Source organism: Carettochelys insculpta, chromosome 6 (genome assembly GCF_033958435.1).
Source record: "Carettochelys insculpta isolate YL-2023 chromosome 6, ASM3395843v1, whole genome shotgun sequence".
NCBI classification, from domain to species: domain Eukaryota; kingdom Metazoa; phylum Chordata; order Testudines; family Carettochelyidae; genus Carettochelys; species Carettochelys insculpta.
In genome coordinates this window covers 100,565,204-100,592,173 of record NC_134142.1, presented here as the reverse complement: position 1 = coordinate 100,592,173, position 26,970 = coordinate 100,565,204, and the positions used below count along the sequence as shown (strand labels likewise).

The 26,970-nt window shown below is 44.5% G+C and overlaps 1 protein-coding gene across 1 annotated transcript; it reads left to right on the top strand.

Moving 5' to 3' along the window:
• The first annotated feature begins 1,735 nt into the window (after window positions 1-1,735).
• On the top strand, window positions 1,736-20,835 carry HTATIP2 (HIV-1 Tat interactive protein 2). Its single transcript, XM_074998540.1, is given in 6 exon segments — window positions 1,736-1,763; window positions 7,835-7,869; window positions 7,962-8,069; window positions 11,820-11,972; window positions 20,514-20,557; window positions 20,559-20,835. Coding segments are annotated over 6 exon segments (645 nt in total).
• The last annotated feature ends 6,135 nt before the right edge of the window (window positions 20,836-26,970 follow it).

Genomic DNA, 26,970 nt, shown 5'->3' with positions numbered 1-26,970 from the left:
ACGTCTACACGTCCTCCAGGGCTGGCAACGTCGATGTTCAACATCGACGTTGCGCAGCACCACATCGAAATAGGCGCAGCGAGGGAACGTCTACACGCCACAGTAGCACACATCGAAATAAGGATGCCAGGCACAGCTGCAGACAGGGTCACAGGGCGGACTCAACAGCCAGCCGCTCCCTTAAAGGGCCCCTCCCAGACACACTTGCACTAAACAGCACAAGATACACAGAGCCGACAACGAGTTGCAGACCCTGTGCATGCAGCATGAATCCCCCGCTGCAGCAGCAGCAGCCAGAAGCCCTGGGCTAAGGGCTGCTGCACACGGTGACCATAGAGCCCCGCACGGGCTGGAGAGACAGCGTCTCTCAACCCCCCAGCTGATGGCTGCCATGGAGGACCCGGCAATTTCGACGTTGCGGGACGCGGATCGTCTACACTGTCCCTACTTCGACGTTCAACGTCGAAGTAGGGTGCTATTCCTATCTCCTCATGAGGTTAGCAACTTCGACGTCTCGCCGCCTAATGTCGAAGTTAACTTCGAAATAGCACCCGACGCGTGTAGACGTGACGGGCGCTATTTCGAAGTTGGTGCCGCTACTTCGAAGTAGCGTGCACGTGTAGATGCAGCTTTTGTGTAGCTTACAAGCTGCAGGTACATGTGGATATATTTAAATTTTAGTCAGTATGACAAACATTCTTACCTTTTTTTAAGATGTATGGGCAGATTATCGTCTCCATTTGAGTGAGAAACTAAAACTATTCATTAGCGTTAGCGTAATGAAACAGTCCTGAAAACCTTTCCAATGTATTTGAATTATAAACCACCCCCGAATCTTCCAGCCTCAAATGTCTCATAAGCAGGCACTGCCAGTTATCTCTTCTTAATATGAGGAAAATACCGAGTCAGGCTTGGAGGAACACAACCAATTTCATTTTGCTTTAGCCCTAAGCCAGCAGTTTAACTCTCTTCCTTAGAGATGAAAGTCTAGTGCACTAACCTACTGCATGGCTGAAAAATGTTCAGCTTATTTGATGCATGTGTGGTTAACAAGATCAATAAAGTCCAGAAGAAGTTTAAATCGCTTTAGCTTGCAGTGCTATTACTCGGTGCCTTTGAAAAGATTAATTTCAGACAAACCAGGTCTGCTTTTGACCGCCAAACAAAGAAGAACATAATGTGGTGCTGCTGTCTGTCTGTCTCACGTTTACAAATAGAGGGTCAAATCCTGAAAGATGCTGATCACTTGCATCTAGCCCTGAAATTCAATGGTAGTGCATTCCTGTGCTGATAATGTTATTCTAGTTCTTCACACTTAGGAAAATGAACATTCACCATTCTTGTCTTTTTTATCCTGGATATTACAAAGGTTCATTGTGTGTGGAGGCTGGCGAGGATAAAGTATAAAAATGTAGTCAGTAAGGCTGAGTTTTCAAATTGTAATATTGAGACAAATGACAGAACTCAGCCTGTAATATCAGAATTGTGTTTCTTAGACTTTGATTGATCATTATCTGTGTTTATCACAATTCATAAACTTCTGCTTGAGATAGCTATCCCCAGTTTAGAACGGTAGTGCCCTCGTGTGTTCCAAAAGTGAAACTTGAGTGATATATTAGAATAAATACAGACTTCTTGCTCAAAATCCTAAATAAGAACCCACGTTTGTACTTCAGAGTTAGATTTTCAGGTACTTAACTTTGAATTACATAATGATTATGTCAGCTGTACGAAAATGAAATATTACCTCACTGTGGAAAAAGGTAACACTAAAAACTATAACAAAATTTCAAAATAGTTAACAAAATAGGGATGTAAAATTGCAAAAGTCCATTTTAAACCAGCTAGATTAAAATTATATTTTGTGCACATAGTTGATCATGTCAGGTGTTTTACAAGTAGTCAAGTAGTAATGGAACAGTATAAGTTTGGAATTATTATACCTGTTTTAGAGATGGGGAAACCAAGGCATGGAAATGTGTGCTTTGACCATTATCAAAAGGAAAGCAGTAATACAATGTTTCCTGTTTTTCAGTTCACTTTTCTGACTGAAACTTTCTTCCCATTGGATGCTCAAGTCAATCTGCTGCTGTAGGCAAAATTTCAGTGTCCCACTCCTCCCCAGCCTCAGCATCTCTTAGAAAAGAAGTTTTTAAGTGGTGGGGGCACCCTCGGGGAGGTAAACTGGATTTTCAAGGGGGGATGCAACAAACCTTCTGATGATTTGGTGGTTATGGTAGAAATGAGCAAGCACCAGCTGCACATCATTCCAGCTACGGGTGGTCAGGATGTGTCAACTGTCTAGGGAATCCCAGACCTCTGTTTGCGATGCAGGACAGCTTGGGAGCAAGGGCTAGTCCAGCTGCAGGCTAACTAGGGTAAGTGGTCAGGTCAAATCTGAGTGAGTGACACTGCAACCTGGTGCACAGGTTGAGAGCTGCTCAGGTTTGGCCCAGCTCCCACGCCTCCTCTCATTTATCTAGAGATAGAGCAACCCTTGTTCGTGTGCTTTCCTGCATCCTGACCAGAAGCCTGTGAGCTCCCAAACAGCTGCCACATCCTGGCCTCCACTCAATGGACACTAAAACTATGTATGCAGGGAAGCTACTAGAGTGATAGCCCCAGCCAACACACCACACATGTGAAATCTGATTGGAAGATCACCTGGATCCACTGATTGGTCCAACTATGTCACAGAAAGAACAAGAAGTCTGCTGAGCCACAAAGTGATTTCGTGTTGTGACTTCATAAGACCTTGCTTGTGCCTGCTTCCTGCATCCTGCTCCTGCCTTACCTCTATCTTCCCACTTCCCATTGTGCTCCTGCTCCATTCTTATTCTTGCCTGTCCTCCTGCCACTATGCCTCACCTCAGTCATGGATCCAACCCTGGCCTCTGACTTTTGATCCTGTCTCAACTTTGACCCCTGGCTCTGGCATTTGGCATCTGAACTCAGCTTTGATTCTGGGTTCTCACTCTGGCTTGACCTCTGGCTCTGGTAACTGGCAGTTGGTTTTGGTGTTAGCCCTTGGCTTCATTCCCCAACGTGGACTCCTGTTTGTTCACTAGACCCATCTCCTGCTGTGCTCAAGGGTGTAGGCAAGACACCCTATGTCTCTGTCCCTAACAGCTCCTTCTCATCTCAGCAGGACCACCAACAGTGGGAGTGGGGGGCAACAGAGCAGCTGCGTCAGTGCCCAGTGATTCAAAAGGGCCTGGATTTTCTGGCTGTGTAAATTGCCATCTGCTAGAATGGTTCTACAGCAAGACTCTCCCAACATCCTAGGCACAGGAGTGTTTTGGGAGTGAGAGACACACCAGGGGTGTGACTAGAGTGTATCTGTGGAAAGTGTGGTGAGGTAGATCAATGCCAAAGTGCTCAGTTACCGGTTCCTATGAAGAACACAGCTGTGTAGAGAGACACTGACTCAACTGACCCCTCTCATATTGCAAGAAAGTTGATGGCAATTTTGTGGACTTGTGGGGGTTACTCTGTGAATTACTCAGAATAGGTTTGATGGAGCAGAAGAGGTAAACGAGGGTTTGATGGAGCAGATGAGGCAATGCAGATATGTTTTTGCTGCTCAGTGGTGAGTGGAGGTGCCTATATGGCAATAGCTGTCACCAAATCTCACACCTATCTTTCAAGCTCTCTTGCAGCACTGGCTTGCTGTAATATACATTTGTAAATGTGAAAGCTCTGCAAAACCTCTGGTCCACACAAAGCCACGGGAAAACTGTTTATAAATTCGTAGATAAATGGCCTTCAAAAAGGTCAAAAGGGACCATTATGATCATACCGTCTGATCTTCTGCATAACAACCTCATGTAACCCAGTAATTTCTGCATAAAATCCATAACTTCTGTTTGAGCTATAGTGTGTCTTTTAGAAAGATATCCACACTTTATTTAAAGACTTCAGTTGGTGGAGAATCCACTACATCCCTAGGTAAATTGTTGCTATGGTTAATTGGAGAAAGTGGGACAATTGTACAGTGCAGTTGTATATCAGGGTTACTTCTAATGGTAGGGGACAGGGCTCAACAGTCTTGGAAATCACTTCAGATGTATGTCGTGTGTTCCTAAAGCTCATGCTTCAAGATTTCAGCAGACCACTATCAGAGATCATGAAGAGATTCTCCCCTCCACCAAAGTATTCTAAGAAAGGTGGTTTTAAAAATTTCCTTTCCCCCAAATTGTGGGGCAGGCCATGGCTTTGAGGCAGTACTGAGCATTCTGTCTCAGCTGCTTGACTGCCTGTTTTTTGATCACAGGCTTAAAGTCTAACTGACTGCCATACATGTGGTCTGGAAAGAATTTTCCACAGGTAAGGTCAGGGTGACTTGAGGGCAGGGCAGTTCACCTTCCTGTGCGGCATATGGATGTGAGTCACTTGTCACATTGGTGTGCTCAAATGCTCCTATTTTCTGCCTGTCCATATAACAGTCCAGTTTCTTCTGGGCTGTAATACTTTGGACTTGTTTCAATTGTTGGGTTTAATGTGCAGCTGAGTGTGGTGCCGGTGACCTGTGATATACAGGAGGACAGATGAGATGATCTACTAGTTCCAAGTGAAAAAATATACAAACCCCACGCTAGACAAAAGCTGGTTAAGGAGCTGCTCTGAACCCAGCTGGCCTTGTCTGACCATACCTGCAAAACCTGCATGATGTTGAGGTGGAATTTTACAAGGGAGACAGAGTAGGGTCAGTGACAGGGAGACAGTGGAGGTGAATTGCTCTGCATGCTAAACTCCTGCAGGAGTTCTTGCTGCCTGAGGCCTGGCTGTAGTAGTGTAATCAACCATACAAAGAAGGGGCCTGTGACTTCCTCAGGGTCAGAGACTTTATATTCACTTCTTTATCCTTCGGGAGGAAAGAAGGCTTGTACAAAGTTGTCCAGGGAGGAAGCTGCATTGCCCCTGAGGCTTCAGGACTCAGTAGCCTACCACAGGATGCTGCATCAGAGCCCAATAGGAGGGGTGAGTTTGGGTTCTCCTACCGCTCCCTGAAGAGGGACAGCTATCCCAGTGCCCAGGTTAGTTATCTCAATGCCCATGATCCTTGGGCTAGCACAAGGGCTGGCATACCCCATCATCTTGGGTTTTGACTGGAAAAGATTTGTGGAGATCCTGGGTATGATGATCACAGGGACTTCACATTCTGAAATAGCCCTCATGCAGGAACCTGACAGGGAGGACCAATGGACCAGCAATTCTAACCCTGACCTCCCACAGGAAGAAGTGGAGCCCGACAACCCACTCAGGAAGATGCCCTAAATTTGGGGGACAACTTCAGTTGAGAACAATAGGAAGATCCCTCCTCCCTCACATGGGTCTACAAACAGCTGGCTCAAGTTAGTAGGACCTGGATGGAGCCCCACCATGCAACAAAGTACCCCCATTTTGAGTCAATCAGAGATCACCTTTACCCTATCACCCAGACCCACAATGCCTTAGCCCAACCTGTGGTGCCCAAGGGCCACCAACATGCAGTCTTATGGCTAACCCATTAAGTCCCAGTGGCTGGACACATTGGCCATGAGAAAGCTCTAGCATGAATTCCATCCTGATTCAACTGCCCCAGAGTGCACAGAGAAGTAAAGACTTTTGTGACTCCAGCCCTGAGTGCCAACGAGCAGCCCCAAAAGGACTACCAAGGGTGTCCCTGCTTCCATTGCCAGTGGCTGGCACTCAATTCTAGGGGACTGTTATGGATCTTGAGAGGCCACTGCCACAGAGTGTTGCTGGATTCCAATACATTCTTGTGATAGTACAACACTTAGTTTCTACAACCTGTCCCCCTCAGTGGAACCAACTTATTCCCCCTTGTTACTAGCCATCAGGGATATCTCTCAATCTTGGATTAAGTTCTCCCACTTTGAGTAATCTGACTAGCAGCTGGAGGGGCTGCTAGACCTTATATGGATGAACTAGGAGTAAACATCTTCCTCATCACAGTACCTCATCCAGTATGTCCAGAAGCTTCATGAGTGGTTAGTCCTGAAAGGGGATCTGGTGTGACGAAGCCTACACAGTGCATAGAAGGTGCAAGAGTGAACATACAATGAGGAAACACGGTGAAGGACCTTTGTACCTAGTGAAAGGACACTGCTTCTAATCCCTTCTGAAGAACTGAAAGTCCTAGTACATTGCCAGGGGGCTTATTGAATTATGTCCCAGGTCAGACCAGTCACCTATGAAGTGTCCCAACCTGACCAAAAGGAAAAAATTATCAGTCTATCAGGTGAATTTGTTAAAGGCCCGGTGGCATTGTGAGGGGCTGTTAATCACCCCACACTCCCTTGAGCCAAACCTAAGACTTGAATACCCTAGATTCACTGGCTCATAGGTGCTGCTGCTGGGGATGCACCCTGACTGAGGAACAGTGGAGGCATGCCAGAAACCTGCTGAAATCCTTCTCTAAAACTTTCATGGTGAAGCCAGGGAATACCACACTTCTTCAACATTGGATATTGAAAACCTGGAAAAAGACATTTGAGAGACCAGAAGGCCATTACCACTCCATACTCACAAAGTCGTTTAGAAGGAGGGACAGAGTGTGTAAGGTGTATTTGAAGTCACAAAGCCCCATTGTCTGATCCCAAAACCATCTGGGACCCTTTGGATTTTCATCAACTTATTTTGGAGAGTCAACAATATTTCACAATTCAATGTGTATCCAATGTCAAGGATCAATGAACTAGATTGCTTCAGGGATGTCTAATATATCAGTACTCTGGACCTCACAATGAGGTTCTAGCAAATCTGCCTGGACCTGAGTTCCCAGAAGATGGCCTTTACCACCTCTATTGAATTGTTTCTGCTGGTCCTGAGCCACCATCCAGCAGCTGATGGACCAGGTCCTATAACTTCACAGGCCTACACAACAGCCTATCTCAAAGACATGGTGATTTATTGGACCCACTGGGAGAACTATATCAATCAAGTAGCTGCTGTCCTCATAGCCTTACATGTTACTGGCCTGACAGCCAACCCTGAGAAGTATAATATTGGCTGGCAGGAAACCACCTATGTAGGGTACACACTCAGGCAAGGGCAAGTACAACCTTTGGTGGGGAAAGTCCAGACATTACAGGCCTACTCAGCACTTACTACAGTGACAAGTGCAGCAATTTCTTGGGATAGAGGGCTATTATCTCCACTTTGTCAACAGAGTTGCCTTGAGCACAGCACCTTTGACAGAGCATCTAAAGAAGACTGACTTCTGACGTGTGCTGGACAAGTGAGTGCTGAGAGGACCTAATCCTCAAAGACCAAATATACCAAGAATATGTGGTCTTTAGCCTAGACTTTACCTAAGATTTTTTTACAGACTAGCACATTGGAGGTGGACCTAGGACCTGTTTTTTCCCAAGACATGAATGGAGATGAGAACCTCATTATATCAGCTATGTTATTCCCCTGAGAACAAAATTACAGTTATCAAGAAGGAAGCCGTGGTGATCAAGTGGGCCATGGATGCCATAAGTGATCTTTTTCCAGACTGGAGAGTGAGGGAGCACTACTTTTCCCTGGGTGGGCAGCAAACCTGGCCCCCTCCTGGCAGAAAGTAGGAAAGGAATGCAGTTCAGTTGGCCAGGAGACCGTGGAAGAGACAAATGCCCCTGCCTTGCTGCAGCTCTGAGAGAGGCAACTGTGCTCTGCCATGACCTTCTCCAGGTTGGAGAAAGACCCCAACATGGAGTTGCCGGGGCTACCATTGGCTGTCTACCATGAGGTGCCAGAATATCTGTGCAGGCCAGAGGTACTGTGCAGGCCAGTGCAGGCCAGAGAGGTAGAAAGTAAACCAGGGGCAGTCAATTGCTGGCTACAGGGCTGACTTTTGAAGAAGTGGCATATCAAAATGTGGTGGGTCAAATGCCTGGCATTTGGTGTCAGTTTTAACATTGCTTTATTTGCTACTCTTTTCATGTTATTCCCTTGTTATCCTTGTGTTTTAGAATCAGCACGTGATAGATTTTGAAACGCTGTTTGAATGTTGTCCAGCATTTCAAGGACATAATATTAGGTTTTGTTGTCTTGGTAATACAAGAGCAAAAGGAGGAGCAGTAAGTGGAGGGAAAAAACCTTAGGTTTTGCATTGCAGAAGTGCTGTACCCTTTTTTAATTCCCTTCCTTCCATTAGTGCAAAAACAGTAGAACAACTAATACTTCTTCCTCCTCCCCCAAATTTAGGAATATTTGAATTTAAAGCTGATTCTAGGTCAAAGCTTTAACACTGGGGCCCATACTTTGTTTCAATTTTGTGAGTCACGTTTGTCTTGTAAGGTAAATTTTTGTAAGGAATGTTCTGTCAGGGCTAGAGCTGGGATTAAATGTATAAAAGAATACACAATGTAGAAAAGGTCCTTTTAAAAGAGATACTAAAAGAATCTTCTTTGGGGACGTTTTAAACATTCCACTTCAAGTGGATATAGTCAGGTTAACTGAGCCTAGATGCAGAGCTGAAATTTCTGTGTGACAAAATCATCCATTTGAAAATTTATCTCTGCGATATTTCATTTGTAACTTGTGATGCATAATTGTCCAAAACTGGTGACTTAGAATTAGCAAATAGGTTCTACAGTTACATACACATTTATTACATAATCAACTAAATGATATATTTCAGAAATGCCTCGTCTTCTTCTGTACCATAATTTAAATAGATTGCTGAATTGCAGGGACTATGTGCAACATGATCTTCCTGCTCTCCTTTTAGTTCCTGGGCAAAACTCCTTTGACCACAGTGGTAGCAGAATAAGGCCCCATGCCAAAATTGTCCTTCCCTTATTGAGTAATATATAGTATTGCTTCTTGATTTTAAAAATCTGTAATGAGCTAGACTTTCATAGGGCTTGTGTAAGAATACTGATGAGGTATTGTTGTGATGGATTTGCATTTTTCTAATCTGTAGTGTTGCATTTCATTTAACTCTGAATTACGGGATGGAATATGCAACAAAGACCGAATTTGGAATGGGAATGTATAGAATAGCTTAGACTTGCAAAATCCTGCCTGCCTGTTTGTCTCAGGCAAGTAATATTTACTTTGGATTAGTAAACATTAGCTTCTTATTTGTCAACATCACTGAGGTAAGGTGAAGCAAGTCGATTTTATGAATGGGCAAGGTTGAATTAGTTAATAGACAGCACTTTCACCTGAGCGCATCCTCTTCCAATTTCAAAAAAGCTGTGTTCATGGCCCAATATACAAACAATTGGGCCTGCCCACATCTGCTTGCCAAATGTTGGACATGGAGTACAGGTCGAGCCTCTTTAATATGGAATTCTTTTGTCTGGCAACTTCTGTAATCCAGCATGACTTTAGTTAGATGGATGACCACTTGTCCTGGTGTGGCCAAGTTTCCTGCAGTCCCATAAAGTTTGTTTCCAGCCACCAGTCAGTGTTCTGTGCTGTTATTTAGCTCTAGTTTTACTCCTAAAATAGTCTAAGAACCGAGCAAGCAGTGGAGGGGTTGGTGATGCTGCTAGATAATATTGACTTCCCGTGGTTCAGCAAATTCTCTCATTTGGCACCAGTCAGGTCCTGAGAATGGCAGACTAGAGAGGTTCAAGCTGCATGTCCGTAAGCAGTTGATTAACTGTGTTGCCATTTAATGTACTTTATAAGTTTATTTTTTGTGGTTGTTTCATTCTGCCTGACTGCAGAATCAGCAAGAATGCACTATGTCATGGCATGGGGCATGGGAAGCAAAAGAAAGGAGTAGAAACTTTATCATCATAATTTCGTTTGAAATAGTAGATTCAAAAGTAGAAGATTCAGTGGAAATCTTCATAGAGATACTAAATCTATGGAGTCTTTTGTGCCAAAATTTGATCAAGACTAAAGTGTGTCTCAAGTCTTTGAGAATTCAGGTCCGTTATATTCACCATTGAAGACAATGAGCATTTTTGGCTTTATTCACAACTAAAATGCCACATGGTGATGGTGGGGGGAGAAAAGGAGAAAACCCATCTGAGCATAGCATCTTAGAAAAACGAATGGTTATAAGGAGGTTGAGGGCTCAGTGGATTTGTGAAATCATTTCAGATTAAAGGGCTATTGATTGCTAATAAAACAATATTTAGCTTTGTTTGGGGTACAGCAGTGGAAAAAGGTGTGAGCACCTTGTCAAACAGGACCCATTGAGGAGAGATGATGGGTTAAGTGTGGGGGTCTGAGTGGCAGCGTGGGTGCCAGTTCTTCAAGGAGAACTTGTCAGTTGTTAGTAAGGCTAGTGAAAGGAAGGACGCCAGCGTCTGATGGCTGGGGGAGTGTTGATGCAAGTTAGCTGACTAATCAGATTGAAAAAGTCCCATGGTATTTATGTCACTTTAATTTTCATCAAACAATTGGAAACGACAGCACTCTATTAAGAAGAGGTTGATCCAGAACTAAAGCTAAATAAATTAGGGTCTCAGTTTAATCAAATTATCCCTTTACTGGCTTTGGATTAACTGAGAGAGACAGCGTCGGTCTAGGGAGTTCTGATTGGCTGATTTTTTTTAAGACGCTAATACAAAGAATGAGAGATTTAATACAGACAGCTACTACTCAAAATACCCCAGACTAGCACTTTTTTTAAAAGTTGGGATTAATATTTATTAGGAGCATTTGCAGTTGTTTTGAAGGAAGCTTCTATTTGTTTCTATTTTTTATTAGGCAAAAATCCCCATTTCGTTTGAAAGGCTCAGGTTTTGTTACTTTACAAAACAAGACACACAGCTCTGAAAGCATACCCAAAAATCTAAGAACTATCCTTATAATACTACATAATGTTCTAAGGCAGTTTCTCTTTCCTTCTGGCTTGTGAATGACTTACAGATGGCTTGTTTATTTGCTTTTAAAATGTTGTGATTGAGCAAAGATAAAATTTAGGACTTTGTTTAGCCCTGGGTTAAATAACTTAAATGTTGGCTCCTTTTTTGTTTTACGTGTGCTTTCAGATTCTACCCTGGGGACAGAGAGACCCAACCTGCGCTTACAGGAGTAGGTCTTATGTTATTACTTCAGTAGGAAATTAGAGCACTCTGTACTTCTGAGAATGCACTCAGCATCTTTTAAGATTAATGAAGGAAACTGAGACCTAATTTATTCAGAGATTCTGTTCAACTGTGGCAAGAAGACAACCAATCTTTAAATTACTTACTTAGGCTTTGTCCATGCTTCCAAGCTTAAAGCTCTGCTGTGATAACTATTTAACATGGCAGTGTGCTCACGGCATCTTCCAGCACTCTAGGTTAAACACCTCCATGAGGAGCATAGCACCCAGCACTGGGAGCCTGTTCACATGGGCCCTTGACAGTGCTGTAACTTGCTGTGCTTGGAGGGGGGATTTTTTCATACCCCAAAGTGAGAAAGTAACTTGCCAGTGTAGACAAGCCCTTAAATAGTACTGAAAGAGAGCTTCCCTCTTTCAGGTCATCAAATCCAGATCTCTGCTACTGCAGGTAACCACTTGAAAATAAATGTATTAAGAGCAATCTAAAACTACCTAGGTTGTTTCCCCCTTTGCTCTCCTCCTCCTGCTACAAGCACACACCTGTTTGGAGGCTGTTCCAGGGCCTGATTTTTCTCATGTTTGGAAACTATTTACCCAGCCTTAGCTTAGTTTAGTATGAAATGCTTTTCTAAAATGAAGTGTCATGGAATTTCCCTTCAGTCTTTGTTTGAAATAATGATGGAGATTTGGAAGAAAACAGAGTCACTGACTATGGTCATGCTGATAGTTTTTTTGCTTTCCCCCACTCTACACATTTTTTCTCTTCTGTGGATTCTGCTGACCTTGTTCTAATCCAGATAAATTTCTATTTTAGGATGAAGTTGTTTGTGTTCATCAAGATATTGTTTGCTTGTCATAAGAGCTGGCAAAAGCTGGTGGTTGTAAACAGTTCCTCCTGGTACCTGCTAGAGGAGCTGATAAGCACAACATATTTTTTCTGTTAAAAAACAAGGTTGGTCTAAATCTTGTAAGTTTCCCTGTGTACTGGTGAATAACAATAATCAGTGCCTTTTTTGTTTAAAAAAAAAAAAAAGCTGGTGCTCAGTCAGCTCCCTGTCCCCTGCCCAGCCAATCCCATGGCTGGGGCTGCTGAGGTGCCAGTACTCAGCACTGGCAAGTACCAGCACAAAAGAAGCACTAATAATAATAATCTGAAGAAATGTCTGTGCAGTTTAAGTATGTAAAGTCAAAATTTCCCAATGAATTGTTTCAGGAGTTATCCAAAGGGGAAAGGGTACGTTAACTAGGAGTAAAACTAAGCAAAGGAAAAGTGGAGCAGATCCTTAGACAGCTCCAGGGATTGAGCATCTCAAAATTAGTTTGACAAACCACTAGAAAATATACCATCAGAGACTAAATTAGATATAGGACCTGATTTTCAAGGTGCTTAGATGCCTAAAGTTGCAAATTAGTGCTTCTGAAAGTCTCATTAGGGCAGGATTCACAGAAGTGTCTCTGCACCTAATTTTCATTGAAAGCAATGGCAATGGAGTGCCTACAAACTTTTGTAATCCCACCTAGCTGCCTAATCTTTTTAGATGTTGGCATATCTTTGAAAAATTGGCCTAAGCTCTTTTTTCAGTTGTAATCTTCTGATTCTCCACAATTCAGCTACATTGTTACTGGGTAGGGCTTCTCAGGATTCAGTTCTGTCCTCTTATGTAAATAAACCTTCAAGAGGAGTTTCACGTATGTAAAAAAGGACAGAATTGGCCTGGTGGGGCCATGGTGGGTGTGGCTCAGCACCCACAGTTTGGATCCACTCCCATTTATTCATCTAAATAAGGTCCACGCTTGTCAAGGTGTTTGTCCCCACTAGCTTCCCTTCTGAGCGTGGATGCTGAATTCCCTTGAAAATCTGGCCCTATGTCTTTGTTTTGTCTCCAATTCAAGCTGCTAACTTGAACAGAAATTGCCTTGTTATCACTGATTTTACCTTGAGCTAGTTATCTCTAGTTAGCTAACTCAAGTTAAGAACTCTTTTTATGTTGTTGACAAGGTCTAAGATAAACACAGAGTAAATAGTGGGTTTTTTTTCACATCAGTGGGAAAAGTTCTGCTGACTTCAGTAGGGCCAGGATTTCAGAGAGGAGAAAGATTCTTTATGCCTCTTGTTTTCCGGAGAGTCTTAATAACCATATCTCTCCAGAGCAGCTCCTTCAATCAAAATTGTATGATTCTGTGAAAATACACCTTACAGATAGAAAGTCCTATTAGTTTACCTATTCATCCCCTTCACCAATGCCAGTTTGTTCTTGGGCATATTTACTAGTGGTTTCATCTGAATTTGCTTTGCAGAGGTCAGTACTATACACGTTGGGACTAATTTCTAAAGGTGACTTACCTCCAGGCATAGTTTTTAACGCTACCACTTTCAGCTACAACAGCGTGAACTGCCTTGGAACTCAGTGGTACAGTAGTGTAATGGTGTATGTCACCTGAGCTCATCCACCTATTCTTAAGTGCCTAGTCACTGCAGCCTCTATATGAGTGGTATTTCTTAGGGCCTGTCTTATTCTGCTCCAGGGTAGATATAGTTCTCTCAGGCTATATCTAGACAGTGGTTGCTATTTTGGAAAACTTGTACCCTGAAATAGCAATCCTGAAGCTTTAGCTGCACTCAAAATAGCCTGGCTGTTTCAAGAATGTTATTCCTTTTCTGTTACCCCTTGTTCTGAGAGAGGTAGTGGAGACCTTGAAATAGGTGAGTATTTCAAACTTCGTTGCTGTTTGGACAGCACCAAGTTCAAAATAAGGTAACTCAAAATAATTTATGCAACTTGCGTTGGGCAAATTGCAAAAATTATTTCAAGCTAGGAAGAGAGTCTCAGAAAAAGTCAGAAATCTGTCTTCCCTTCAAAGGTTTGTTCTGAGGTTCAAACAATCTACAGCTCTATCTACCCAGGGGATTTGTCCCACTGGTGTAACTGCATTGCTGTAAACCCCTTATATGGGCAGACAACGTTGTTATAGCCCATGCTTGAAACTGTAACTAGAGTTAACCCAGTGCAGGTCACCAATGGCTGCAACTAGGGCAAACCCCCAGTCAAGACAAAGCCTAAAGATGTAGATTTAATCTAAAGCAATGGAGAAAATCTTATAAAAGTGATAGAAATAGTCTACATATCATATTTGGTCTTATACTTAGTAAAGCTTAACAGATATAGGCATAATTGCAATGAACAACATCTTATAGTTATGATAAATGTCGCCTCTTGTGTTAATGTCCCCATACCCTTTGCCTTTTTTCCTGAACAGCCTGTCAGCAAGAAGTCTCTCTCTCTCTCTCTCTCTCTCTGTGACAGTCTCTCTACCCTCACAACCTTGCTGAAATTTCAGTTTCTTTGAGCTTTTTCACATCACCCTATCAAGGACCACAGCTGAGTCAATTTCTGAGCTACCTCACAAGTGAAGCTGTAGTAGGTGGCTTGATTGGCTTTGCCAGCTGATCAGGTGGAAGGATCAATTGACGGGCTCATAAGCCCAGTAGCAGCTGCAATTCAGTGGCTGCTCCAAGTATCCACCCATGGCTGTGGTGTCTTCTGCTTGTTCCCAGACTTGTCATACTTCAGCTGTGACCCTTGGCTCAAATTCCTGTTTGAATTCCTGAGTCTCATTCCTGCTGTGACCATTGGACATGACCACCCATATCCTGGTCAAATACATCCTCGCCCCCTCACAGTGGTGTACCAAATGTTTCTTCACACTGGGTATTACTGTCTGTCTCCTGTCCATTGAATGCTTCGTTTGTCAAAAGTCACTTGCTTTGTTTTTTCCATGATGCTTTAAAAAGTTAGTCTCAGTGTATACAGATACTGATTGATGACTGTCATCAGGAACAGACGTTTTCTGTCCCTGAATGAACATTGTCATTGTCATAGTCGTCATTATGCTCCCGTTACACCTCTGGGCTACGTCTACACGTGAAGCCTACATCAAAGTAGCCTATTTCGATGAATAACGTCTACACGTCCTCCAGGGCTGGCAACGTCGATGTTCAACATCGACGTTGCGCAGCACTACATCGAAATAGGCGCAGCGAGGGAACGTCTACACGCCACAGTAGCACACATCGAAATAAGGGTGCCAGGCACAGCTGCAGACAGGGTCACAGGGCGGACTCAACAGCCAGCTGCTCCCTTAAAGGGCCCCTCCCAGACACACTTGCACTAAACACCACAAGATCCACAGAGCTGACAACGAGTTGCAGACCCTGTGCATGCAGCATGAATCCCCCGCTGCAGCAGCAGCAGCCAGAAGCCCTGGGCTAAGGGCTGCTGCACACGGTGACCATAGAGCCCCGGACGGGCTGGAGAGACAGCGTCTCTCAACCCCCAGCTGATGGCTGCCATGGAGGACCCCACAATTTCGACGTTGCGGGACGCGGATCGTCTACACGGTCCCTACTTTGACGTTGAACGTCGAAGTAGGGCGCTATTCCGATCCCCTCATGAGGTTAGCGACTTCGACGTCTCGCCACCTAACGTCGAAGTTAACTTCGAAATAGCGCCCGACGCGTGTAGCCACGACGGGCGCTATTTCGAAGTTAGCGCTGCTACTTCGAAGTAGCATGCACATGTAGACACAGCTCTGGTGTTTTGGGCAGCAGCATAACTGCTCTACTCCTGTCAGTTTCTGGCAAATTTGTCAATAGTTTCCCAGCTGTGACACAGGTTTTTCAGCTCAACTTCCACAACTCTTAACCACCTTTATTCTGGGGTGGATTTGTTTTCACTTGCCTTCAGGTGTTAATTTTATTGATACACTGGTGATGGAAGATAAGGGACACAAAAGGACACAAAGGGAAAGCTCTGGCCAGCAGAGTTAAAAACAAGAAGGATTCATTTAAAAATGCTACCAAATGGTATTTGTCTACCACTAGCTGAAAATGATAGAATTTTCAGTAATAAAACAGAAAAGACAGAAGGGTTGAACACTTTGGAAAAAAAGCCAGATGGTTTAATTGTATTATATGATAATGATTGACTACTTCCCATTCTAACAATGCTCAAGAGAATGTTAAATAGCAGACATTGAAGTTAGCTCTAGCTAAGGAGCTTTCTTTGACATTAACGTTAATGTTCACTAAGTCTGGGAACCCTGGAGAACTTCCAGAGGACTAGAACAAAGCTAATGTTGCAGTAATATTTAAATGTATGTGACAGAATGCTGAGATCTGACAAGGTGGGTCAGCACTTAGCTCACCACAGCCTCTGCTAGTTCTGCCAGTAACAGTGGATTGGATAATTAGCTAATCAGAAGGAAAATCCTGAGGAGGTAAGGAACGAATTAGCTCTTAAATGAACAACTTAAGGCCTGGTCTACACTAGGAAGTTAAGTTGCACTGTAGCTTTATGAAAATAGTCATCAAACAAATTTGCTAAGTTTTTATGAGATTACAAATGTGGCTAATAAATGTAAGATAGGTTGAACCTCACTAGTCCAGATGTCTGCTTATTGTTGCTCAGGGCCACTTTCCTGCATCCCCTCTCCTTACCCCATCCATGCCCCTCACTGCCCCAGGCTGGAACCACAAGCTAGGGGAGGTGGAGGAGCCCCCAGGCAATGGCAGAAGCAGAGCCCCAAGGTTGAAGCAAAGGGGCCAGCAGCTGGAACCCTGCAGTCGACATCAGAGGCCCCAAGCCATGCTTGACCTCCCATATAGTTTGGTAAATTCTCTGCTTTGGCACCAGTCGGGGCCTGAAGGTGCTGGACTAGAAAGATTCAACCAATAGTCTCTGTACCTATCTTAGAGTGCATCTGTCTGAGTCTGTTTGTTCAAGAACTTCTCCTAAACTACAAGAGATGGAACCACCAAATTTGGTATGCAGCTTTCTCTTACCTTAACTTAAACCAAGGTCAGAATTTAATTATGCCCAGAAAATGGGACGGGAGAGGGCAGAGAGGAGGAATGCAATACTGACAGTGCCCACTTGGGGTAGCTACAGCACCAAGAGAGAGGCCAGCAGGGCTGGGGCTGTGACATCATGGCCGTCACCAGACTGTGAGTAGCCCCAGACCTTGGCTTGCTGTTGTCTCCCAGTCCGCTCCTATGGACTGTGGCTGCTCCAGGAGGGGCCTTGCTTGGGGCAGTGGCTCCCTCAATCCTGCAGCTTGTTAAAGGGAGGGCAGTGCTTCAAGGGCTGGTCCAGCCTCTAGCTGTCCCCTTGCCCTTCAACTGCTCTGGGGTGGATGGCACTTCAGGGCTACCCCTGGCTTCCAGTGCCCCGATATCCTGCAGCTTTTATCAAGTGGATGCTCTGGGAGCTGGCCAGGGTCCTGTGCGCCCCGACTCTCCCCAAGGCCAGGGTCAGGGAGCTGGGAGAGCAGAAGGTGGCTCTGGGGCCAGTCACTGCTGTTCCCCCAGCTGGGAGGAGCAGTAGGGGCTTGAGCAGCCTGTCTGGAGTCTTCCTACTCTTGCTCCGATTGACTGAAATTCCAGCCAGTCAGAGCGCCAGAGGGTTCCTGGGAGCGGGGGTGGGGGGGTCAGAGCCATGTGTATCTTGGGGTGCTGCAAAAATAAGTGTACCCCCATCACGCAGACCCTACGCCCCCAGACATATCCTGCATCCACTCTCATCCAGATCCCCATCTCACCTACTTCTCACCCCCTCCCTTCCATACCCCACACTTCAAACCTTCCTACACCCTTTCTCTCACCTGGACCCACACTCCCAGCCCACTCCTGCACCTCACTCTGGCCCAGATCATCCACTCCTAGCCCACTCCTGCTCCCTTCCTCCCACTCAAGCCCTCATACAGTCAAGGACCATACCAGTGGGATGATATTTTTTATGCTTCTCACTTCTGTGGATTCCGACTGATTTGTGTATGGATCAGTGGCCTCTGGCCCGAGAAAGGTTCTCCACTCCTGCTCCGGCTGCTGTTCCTTCCTCCAGTGTTCCCCCACAGCCTGCAGGCTGTTGAGGTAGGAGCCAGGCTCTGGGGGCTTCCCCCCCCCCAGTCTCCAGCCCCCTGTGGCCTGCAAATTGTGTGCAGGGGCATGGGGCTCTGTAGGCTGCCCCCTATCTGCCTCTCCTGCAAACTGTTGCGGGGAGCAAGGCTCTGTTGGCTGCCCCCTTCTCCAACACATCTTTCTCCCTCGGTGGCCTGCCAGCTCTCTGTGGGTCTGAGGCAGGTTCTGGGTTTGGACAGACGGACTGCTTACCCAGTCTGGTGGTAGGCAAGATGATGGAGCCCCACCCTGGGCAACATCCACCATGGGGGCTGGGGCAAGCTCTGCACCCTGTTAAGGGCGGAACCTCAAGCTGTCAGCTCTTAGCATCATCCCACCCGCCTCCATTGCTGCGCAGAGCAGTGGAGCAGCGCTGCACGGCACTTCAATGGGGCCTAGAGCTGGATCTCCTTTGAAACACTGGGCCCTGGGGCAACTGCCCCCTTTGCCCTGCTTTCCTGCTTCAGCAGGTCTGGAGGAGCCCCAGCACTGCTGGCCTTTCTCTTGGCACTGTTGTTTGATTGGGTTTTGTGGTTTTTGTTTTTTTAATTGTTAGGAAACAAAAAAGCAGCTCAATAGTAGTAGCCTGTGGAGTATAACACAAAGTCCTAGAAGTCTTTTGTTCCCAAGGTTGAAGAATCTTTTGTCAGGATTGTATTGTCAACACTTCAAGCATTCTAGAATGATGAGGGGTAACTTTGGGGTCCTTGTTTAAACATGTTACAGATTTTGGAATTTTTAGGGTGAGACAGAACTTAAAATTGGAGAATTTAACGCCATCCTTGCCACAATGGATGTAGAGGCTTTCTACACTATTATTCCACATAAAGATGGATTACAAGCAATCAGGAATACCATCCCTGATGCCACCACAGCCAACCTGGTGTCTGACCTCTGTAACTTTGTTCTCACACACATTCATTTCCGATTTGGGGACAATTTATACCTCCAGATTAGTGGAACTGATATGGGCACCCGCATGGCCCCACAATATGCTAATATATTTATGGCTGACCTGGAACAACGATTACTCAGCTCTCATCTCCTATTACCCCTCCTCTACTTAAGATACATTGATGACATCTTTATGATTTGGATCCATGGTACAGACACTCTAGAAGAATTCCACAGAGACTTTAACAACCTACACCCCACCATCAACTTATGCCTCGATTACAACATGCAAGAGATACATTTCCTGGACACTACAGTACTAATCAAGGATGGCCTGATCAGTACCACACTGTAACGAAAACCTACTGATCGCTATACTTATCTACATCCTTCTAGCTTCCATCCTGCACGCATGACTAGATCCATTGTTTACAGTCAAGCGCTTAGATACAATCGCATTTGCTGTGATCCAACTGACAGAGACCAAAAACTACAAGATCTTTACCAAATATTCATAAACCTGAATTACCCACCAGGAGAAGTAAAAAAACAGATCGACAGGGCCAGACGAATACCCAGAGATCAGCTACTCCAAGATCGGCCCAAAAAAGCCAAAAACAGAACACCACTGGTCATCACCTACAGCCCCCAACTCAGACCACTGCAACGAATTATTAAAGACCTACAACCTATCCTTAATCAGGATGCCACACTCCAGAAGGCCCTGGGTGACACGCCTGTTCTCTCCTACAGACAACCTCCCAACCTCATGAGGATCCTCACTAACAGCCACAGTCTATACCCCAGGAATACCAGTCCTTGAACCTTTCCCTGCAACAAAGCCTGCTGCCAGCTTTGTCCACATATCTTCTCTGGAAATACCATCACTGGACCTAACCAGGTTACTCACAGAATCACGGGCACTTTCTCATGCTCCTCTACTAACATCATATATGCGATCATGTGCCAACAACGCCCAGATGCTTTGTATATTGAACAGACTTCTAACTCCCTTAGACAAAGGGTTAATGGGCACAAAACAGACATCAAAACACTCCAGATCCACAAACCAGTTAGTCAACATTTTAATGGAATGGGGCATTCTATTAATAACCTAAAGGTATGTGTGTTACTGAAAAAGAATTTTTGCACCGTTCTTCAAGGGGAAGCAGCTGAGCTGGCTTTTATATTCAAATTCGGCACATTAACACATGGTTTAAACCAGGAGGGGAACTTTCTGAGTCACTATAGGGGCTCGTGTGCATACTTGGCTTAATCTAATTCTTGACCTTCCCCACCACCCCTCCACTCACTGATTTGCTCACCTTGATTAGCTTTTTCTGATTTGTCCTCCTTGCTTACTGTTTTTGGTTCTCTGTGCCTTAAATATTGAGTCTGTTCTGGTCTGGCTATGGTCTGAAGAAGTGGGTCTGTCCCACGAAAGCTCACCTAATAAACTATTTAGCTAGTCTTTAAAGTGCTACTTGACTGCTTTTTGTTTTGATAGTGTATAGACTAGCGCAGCTTCCTCTCTGTTACTGTTGATCACTGGAGTGTATTTATACTCACACAAGTGATCAGATTAAGTGTGAGTGGAAACTGTTTTTGTTTGTCTATGTATGACCTCTTCTTGATCTGGTTCTCTCCTTTTAAAGATAGATTTTATCTGACACAGAAGCGTCAAGTCCATTAGAATAGTGCACTAAAAATTGTGGGTTGCCTCTCTTAGGTGATGTCTATTATTGCACTTTCTCTGCCCGTGTCAACGTTAGTAAGAGCTATGCTGAACAATGCAGTAATCCCAAGTGACAAGAAAGTGTAGGTGTTGGAGAACAAGGATATCCACACAACTGGAAATCAAGATGAAAAAAGGCCAGCTAAATGGTGTGATGCTATTAGATATTACGCACTTCTGCACCTCAGAAACAGAGTCAACCAGTTCTCATTTCAGGATCTGAAAAAGCAGCTTGCAATGCAGTAAAATTTTGTTAAACCTTTGTGGTTTCTTTCTCCTGCACCAGGATTATGAAATAGTAATCCATTACATTGTAAATCATGCTCTACCATGCAAATCCTTTTATAAGGATTATGAGATTGTAACAATGAAAGCAGCTTTTTCAGATGTATTGAATGAAAACGATACTTTATCTTCAAAATGTTTAATAATTTTTTTCTTCCAGCATATTACATGCATCAATCCAAATGAACAGGGGCCCTACATTTATTAAGTAGTATGAAAATGTATGAAATAAGAAAAAGAGGTTTCAGTGTGTCCCATTATTCTGTTATTCTCAGAACTGAACATTAGCAAAAGGTCTGCAATGAAGCAAAGACTCTGCAATCAGTGGCCCTTTGCCCCTTCACTGGGAGAGAAAGAAGTTCAGCATAACACAAAGAAGTTGCTGTTACTAGTTTTGCGGCTGTCAGACAGGGGACTGTTTGGATAAGGGTTGCTGTCGAATTTTTCCCTGCGATTGTGTTATTGACTAAGGTATAGAGTGGAAAAAAGAATTCACCCAGTGATTTTAAGTCATTTTTGTTTATGGCAACCAAGCTCTGCTGCATCAAGTAGGAAACATTTGCAAGGGTTCTTGTGTAGATTAATAGGAAAATATATATGTTTGCATGGGGTTCAGACTGCTTTCTAGTCTTAGGCATTTATTTTTATACATTCTATAGGAAAACAGAATAGAAAAAAATTTTATCATTAACAAGCATTGATTTTGATTAGCAATGTTTGAAGAGTGACTAAAAATTTGATGTACCTCAAAGGTTTTAAAATCAGAGAGGAGTCCAAAAGAGAACTCTAAACTAATCAAGCCCTCCACCCTTCAGATTTCACCAGGGTTGTGGTTTTTGGTGTTACATTAAACTGACCAGATTCAAACCTGTGGTTTTGGCACTGTGTCTGCTCTAAAATTATGAGGCCAATTTTCTGGTTCTGTTTTCAGTGTCACCAAAATTCTTTGACTTTTTCACAGTTGATTTTTCACCCAGGATGGTAGAAATGCAGGCTGACTTCTCCAATTCTACAGCTGAGCAAATTTGAAACAAAAGCCTACTCAGACTCTAATCTGAATCCAAACACAGATTTTTTTTCATGTAATCTATCCATGTTCTCATGGCTGTCGTGTTTGTGCCTCTTCTTTGCTTAAAACAGGAGTAGGAAAGAGAAGAAAAAAGCCAGGTTTTGGAAGGGATACTAAAATTCCCTGGGTTAGATTCTGTTCTCAGTTACACCACTGGAAATCTAGAATCATGCTACTGAGAAAAGTGGATGTACTACAGATTTACAGTCTTGTAACTGTAGCCATGGTGGCAAAGGGGAGGGAAAGAAGTGCCAGGCCCCTGGGCAAAGTATGTGTGGGGTTGTGTGCTTCTGGAAAGGCAGGACCTCAGGTGGGAGGGCGGGGCTAGGAGTAGCCAGCACTCAGCACCGCATGGACCATGGCACAACACTCCACTAGTCCTTCATGCTGCCTGGAGTGTGCTGCGTGGGGCTCTGTGGCAGTGGTGGCAGACAGTAGCAGCAGCAGAGGCCAGGAGCCTTGGGTCCTTTTGAATCGCTGGGCCTCAGGACTGCTGCCCTCTTTGTCCCCCCTAGCCTGCCTTGGTGGGCTTGTCTGTAGCCAATGATTTTAGTCCATTATTCATTAATTGTGTGGTGTCATGATTATATCATTTGTATCCATTGTATGTCCTTAGAGCTAATTTGTAGAATTATGAAAGTAGGAGATAGTTCCTCTAACTACTGATCTAGGTACTAGGCATGAACAAGACAATGTGAAATGCAAGCACCGGTAGGTTAAACTCTGCAAGCGTTTAGCTTAGCTGTTGTAGGCCTTGAAGACAAGAAAAGATTATATGCATGAGCAGAAAATAACCTGATGCCCAAGGATTATGGGGGAAGAGGTACCAAGTGATAATATTGTACAAAATAACACAAAAGATTAAAACTAGATAATGAAAATACTGTAAAGGCTCCTCTGTCTCCTGCTTTGTCTCAATCACAGGATATAGTTAGTGCTGCAGTGCTAATGAGAATAAAGGGAACCTACCCAGCATATAGAAATTTGGGATCCCTAGGGCTACGTCTACACGTGCAGCCAACATCGAAATAGTCTATTTCGATGAATAACGTCTACACGTCCTCCAGGGCCGGCAACGTCGATGTTCAACTTCGACGTTGCTCAGCCCAACATCGAAATAGGCGCAGCGAGGGAACGTCTACACGTCAAAGTAGCACACATCGAAATAGGGATGCCAGGCACAGCTGCAGACAGGGTCACAGGGCGGACTCAACAGCAAGCCGCTCCCTTAAAGGGCCCCTCCCAGACACAGTTGCACTAAACAACACAAGATCCACAGAGCTGACAACTGGTTGCAGACCCTGTGCCTGCAGCATAGATCCCCAGCTGCCGCAGAAGCAGCCAGAAGCCCTGGGCTAAGGGCTGCTGCCCACGGTGACCATAGAGCCCCGCAGGGGCTGGAGAGAGAGCATCTCTCAACCCCCAGCTGATGGCCGCCATGGAGGACCCAGCAATTTCGACGTTGCGGGACGCGGATCGTCTACACGGTCCCTACTTCGACGTTGAACGTCGAAGTAGGGCGCTATTCCTATCTCCTCATGAGGTTAGCGACTTCGACGTCTCGCTGCCTAACGTCGAAGTTGGTGCCGCTACTTCGAAGTAGCGTGCACGTGTAGACACAGCTTAGAGGTTTCAGGGGACACGGACTAATAAGAGAAAAGAGGGTGGGCACTTTTAGGGCTACACGGTGAATGTAGGTGTAGACAAAATCAGAGTATAACACAGGGATGCCATGAGTGAGAAACAGCTCCCTCTGGGAGATTTCAGTAGGATTTTCTCCTGTATCAGCAGTCAATCCATGAGAGAGCCAACAGACTCTGAGAGGGACAATAGACTTTATCACTGCCTAGCAAGAGATGAGTATGGCTATGGTTGTAGCTTGTTCGTTGCACATAAATTTTTTGGAATTAAATATGAAGCCACTTTTATGATTTTATTGGCAACTTTAATAAAACCACTAGAAGAGAGATGTTCTGTTAACTGTGTTATTCTCCTACCATTTCTTGTGTTCCTAGAGGCTCTAGATCTAGAACTAACGGAGACTGGAGCTGCCAGAGCAGAACTCAAGGAAGTAAGATTAACTATAAATAGAATAAAAGGCTATAATAACTAAGACCAGTATCTGACTCAGTCTCAGTAGGCTCATAATTAGAATTTGGGCCAACTACCCAAATATTCGAATCACAAAAAGTAATGCTGGTGTTCCCTCTGCTGGTGATCTAGAGGCAAATAACTCATAACGCTTTGCAGGGAGTTTGACCTCTATAATGGTGCTGATAGCAAAGATGTCAGGTGATGGCAGATTGTTTCTGAAACAAACATATTTGAAGGTAAGATGGGAGTTGCAGAGAAGGGAAGCCGTTGTCGGTGGAATACCAACAGAACAAAGCACAGAATTAGCAGAAAGGAATTTGCTTGGACCTTCTCTGAGGGTACTACCCCAGTTATACAAGAATTAAAAGACATTGAAGGGAAATACATGCCAGCATCTTGCTAAACAAAATCCTAAGCCACCAAACCTACATTACTTTATGCTGGACTTGAACCTGTTTACATATGTCACACCAAAAAATCAGTATACATTCCTCTGGAGCTGTGCTAATTTGTTGCAGTGCTTTGCTGACATTACCAGTGCCAGAAGAGAGCTCAGCATGTGTTTACTATTGCAAGTAGAGGGTGTCACAGTTAAATAATGTATGTGGATTTAAAGAGAAGGGCAAATAATTTCATGGCCCATATTAATATTTTTAATTATGCACACTTAAATGGAGCAATCAAGGAAGATGCTGGAGGAAATAAACTGATCACTTTAGCAGGCAGGCAGGCAAGATATCAGGTCGTCTGACTTTCCACTGTGTGCTTCATTGCACAACTGGAGCTTGATCCAGTTCCTATTTATGTCAATGGAAAGATTCCAGTTGGCTTCAGTGGGAGCTGGATTGAGTTTCAGTCAGGCACAGAGTCAAGCAGAATAGTAGACTTGATAGGCTGTGTCATACCTGGTCAGCACAACGGCCAATCATCCTTGGTGATGGCCCTCACACTTTCCATCCATTGGTATTTAATGTTGCAAATTAAAATAATTTTGAAAGCGATCGTACCTGTTGATAGTAATAAATAGCAGAGATCCTGTGCCAGGCTTTGAAACAGTTCATTGTTCTTTCTTTTTAAGTATTTCTTTGTAACTAGTCACAACAGACTCTTCTTTGGTAAGGCTGAATTACTTTGTTTTAAGTTTATGTAAGAAATAATTTAAATCCAAAAGTGGTAATTAGCAGTATGTTAAGAGACTGATTTTATTATTCTAAGTTCTCATTAATAAAGATTAGTAGTAACTGTCAGGGATTTTTATCCCTAGGGCATTATCGTCCCCATGTGTCAGGGGAAACAAGCCTCTGACAGTGTAAAAATCAATGCAGGTACATGGAAAATCTAAAGTCTCATAGGCTGCCATTTAGCAGCCCCCCGCCAACGGTCACTCTGAGTCAGTGGTTTCCCCGGTACCCTGAACTTCATGAATTATTCATGATAGCAGGTTTAAAATGGAGTCCTCTGATTGGCCCAGGTGAAGAGTTTCTAGCACCTTCGGCCAAGAAGAGGACCTGTTTGAGAGCACCTGCACAGAATTCTCAGTATGGTAATCATGTTATTAATATTCATGAGTTCGCGCTATAAATCTGGGAGCCGCAGCTCATTCAGCGGCTCTTGGGGACACAGGCAAGGATTCTGTGACCCAGTACAGGGGAGCGTGGCAGCTCCGGCTGCATCCGCTGGACCCTGAGGTCAGGCTCCTAGGAGCGAAGAGCTGAGTCACTAATCACTGAGCTTGAAATTCATTGACTGAAATCACTGCAGCATCTAATCTACCTGTGCAGCCCAGCGGCCCAGAAGCGGTGCTCCCCAGCGTCAGTGCCTCAGCACTCACAAGCGGCAAGGGAGCGGCAAGTGGGCTCCTTGGCCTACCTGTTGGGTGGCGAACTGGCCCGTGGCTCCGGCCGCGGGTACTGCGTACCCGGCAGGGAAACCAGGAGCCTGCCAACGCTACGTCACTGCCATTGCTGCTCCCGCCATATCACCGCCTGTGTCGCTCACCATCAAAGACTACTTACCTGACAGGACAGCATACCGGATTGGACATCCTCCAAATAACGAGACACATAACTTTATTTACCAGACCTGTGGCTAAGCCCAGAGTCTCTTTTCACCGTATTTGACATTCTACACTCATTTTAGAGACACTTTTATTGTTGTGGGCACCGGGACCCCTAAAAGGGGGGCGAAGGGTCACACCCATCACTGTGCCATCTTCCGGCAGGGGGAGGGCAGAGCCTGGGGGCCCGACTCCTTTGAGCTGGGCCCAAAAGCCCATACATTCCTAAATTAGGGGCACACTTGATTAAAATATTTATTGTTAGTTCGTTATAAGTAGTAGTTTTAATAGTAATAATATTAGTTGAGTATAGTTGTTAGAGTGAAATCTTAACTTGGTGCCAAATATTGACGAAGATATAACAAAACCACCTCATTCCCTTTAATCCTTCTACTCCCCTCTTTTTTGTATTTAACCTGGTGTGGGTCAAAAGATCCCCGGGAAAAGGCTGGGGTTTCGAAGGGGGCTGACTCGGGTCATATCCCCAGCAGCCACTATCACCAGCCACTTGGGCCAGGAGTAGCGCCCTGGCCCAGATCCCTTTTACCCCCTTTTCCTTTAACCCAATTCACTAATCGAACCTTTTCCTTTCCGGAGAAATAAATATAAATATACAGGTCATTCATATGGAGCGTGTGTTGATGATTGTAAGTTAAGTATAATATAATCAATAGTTAATAAGTTTTATTGTTGTTGTAGTTTTATTTGCTGCTGCTTTTGTTAATAAAAGATTTACTAGTTGCACCCTTTTTAATCTGTGCCTGAGCCTCACTACCTGCTCCAACCACTGCCTGTCGGGGGGAAGGACCTTTATGTGCGTTTTGCATTGCTCCCGTAGACAGGTGCACTCTCTCCTGCTCGGAGGGGCAGTTGGGTC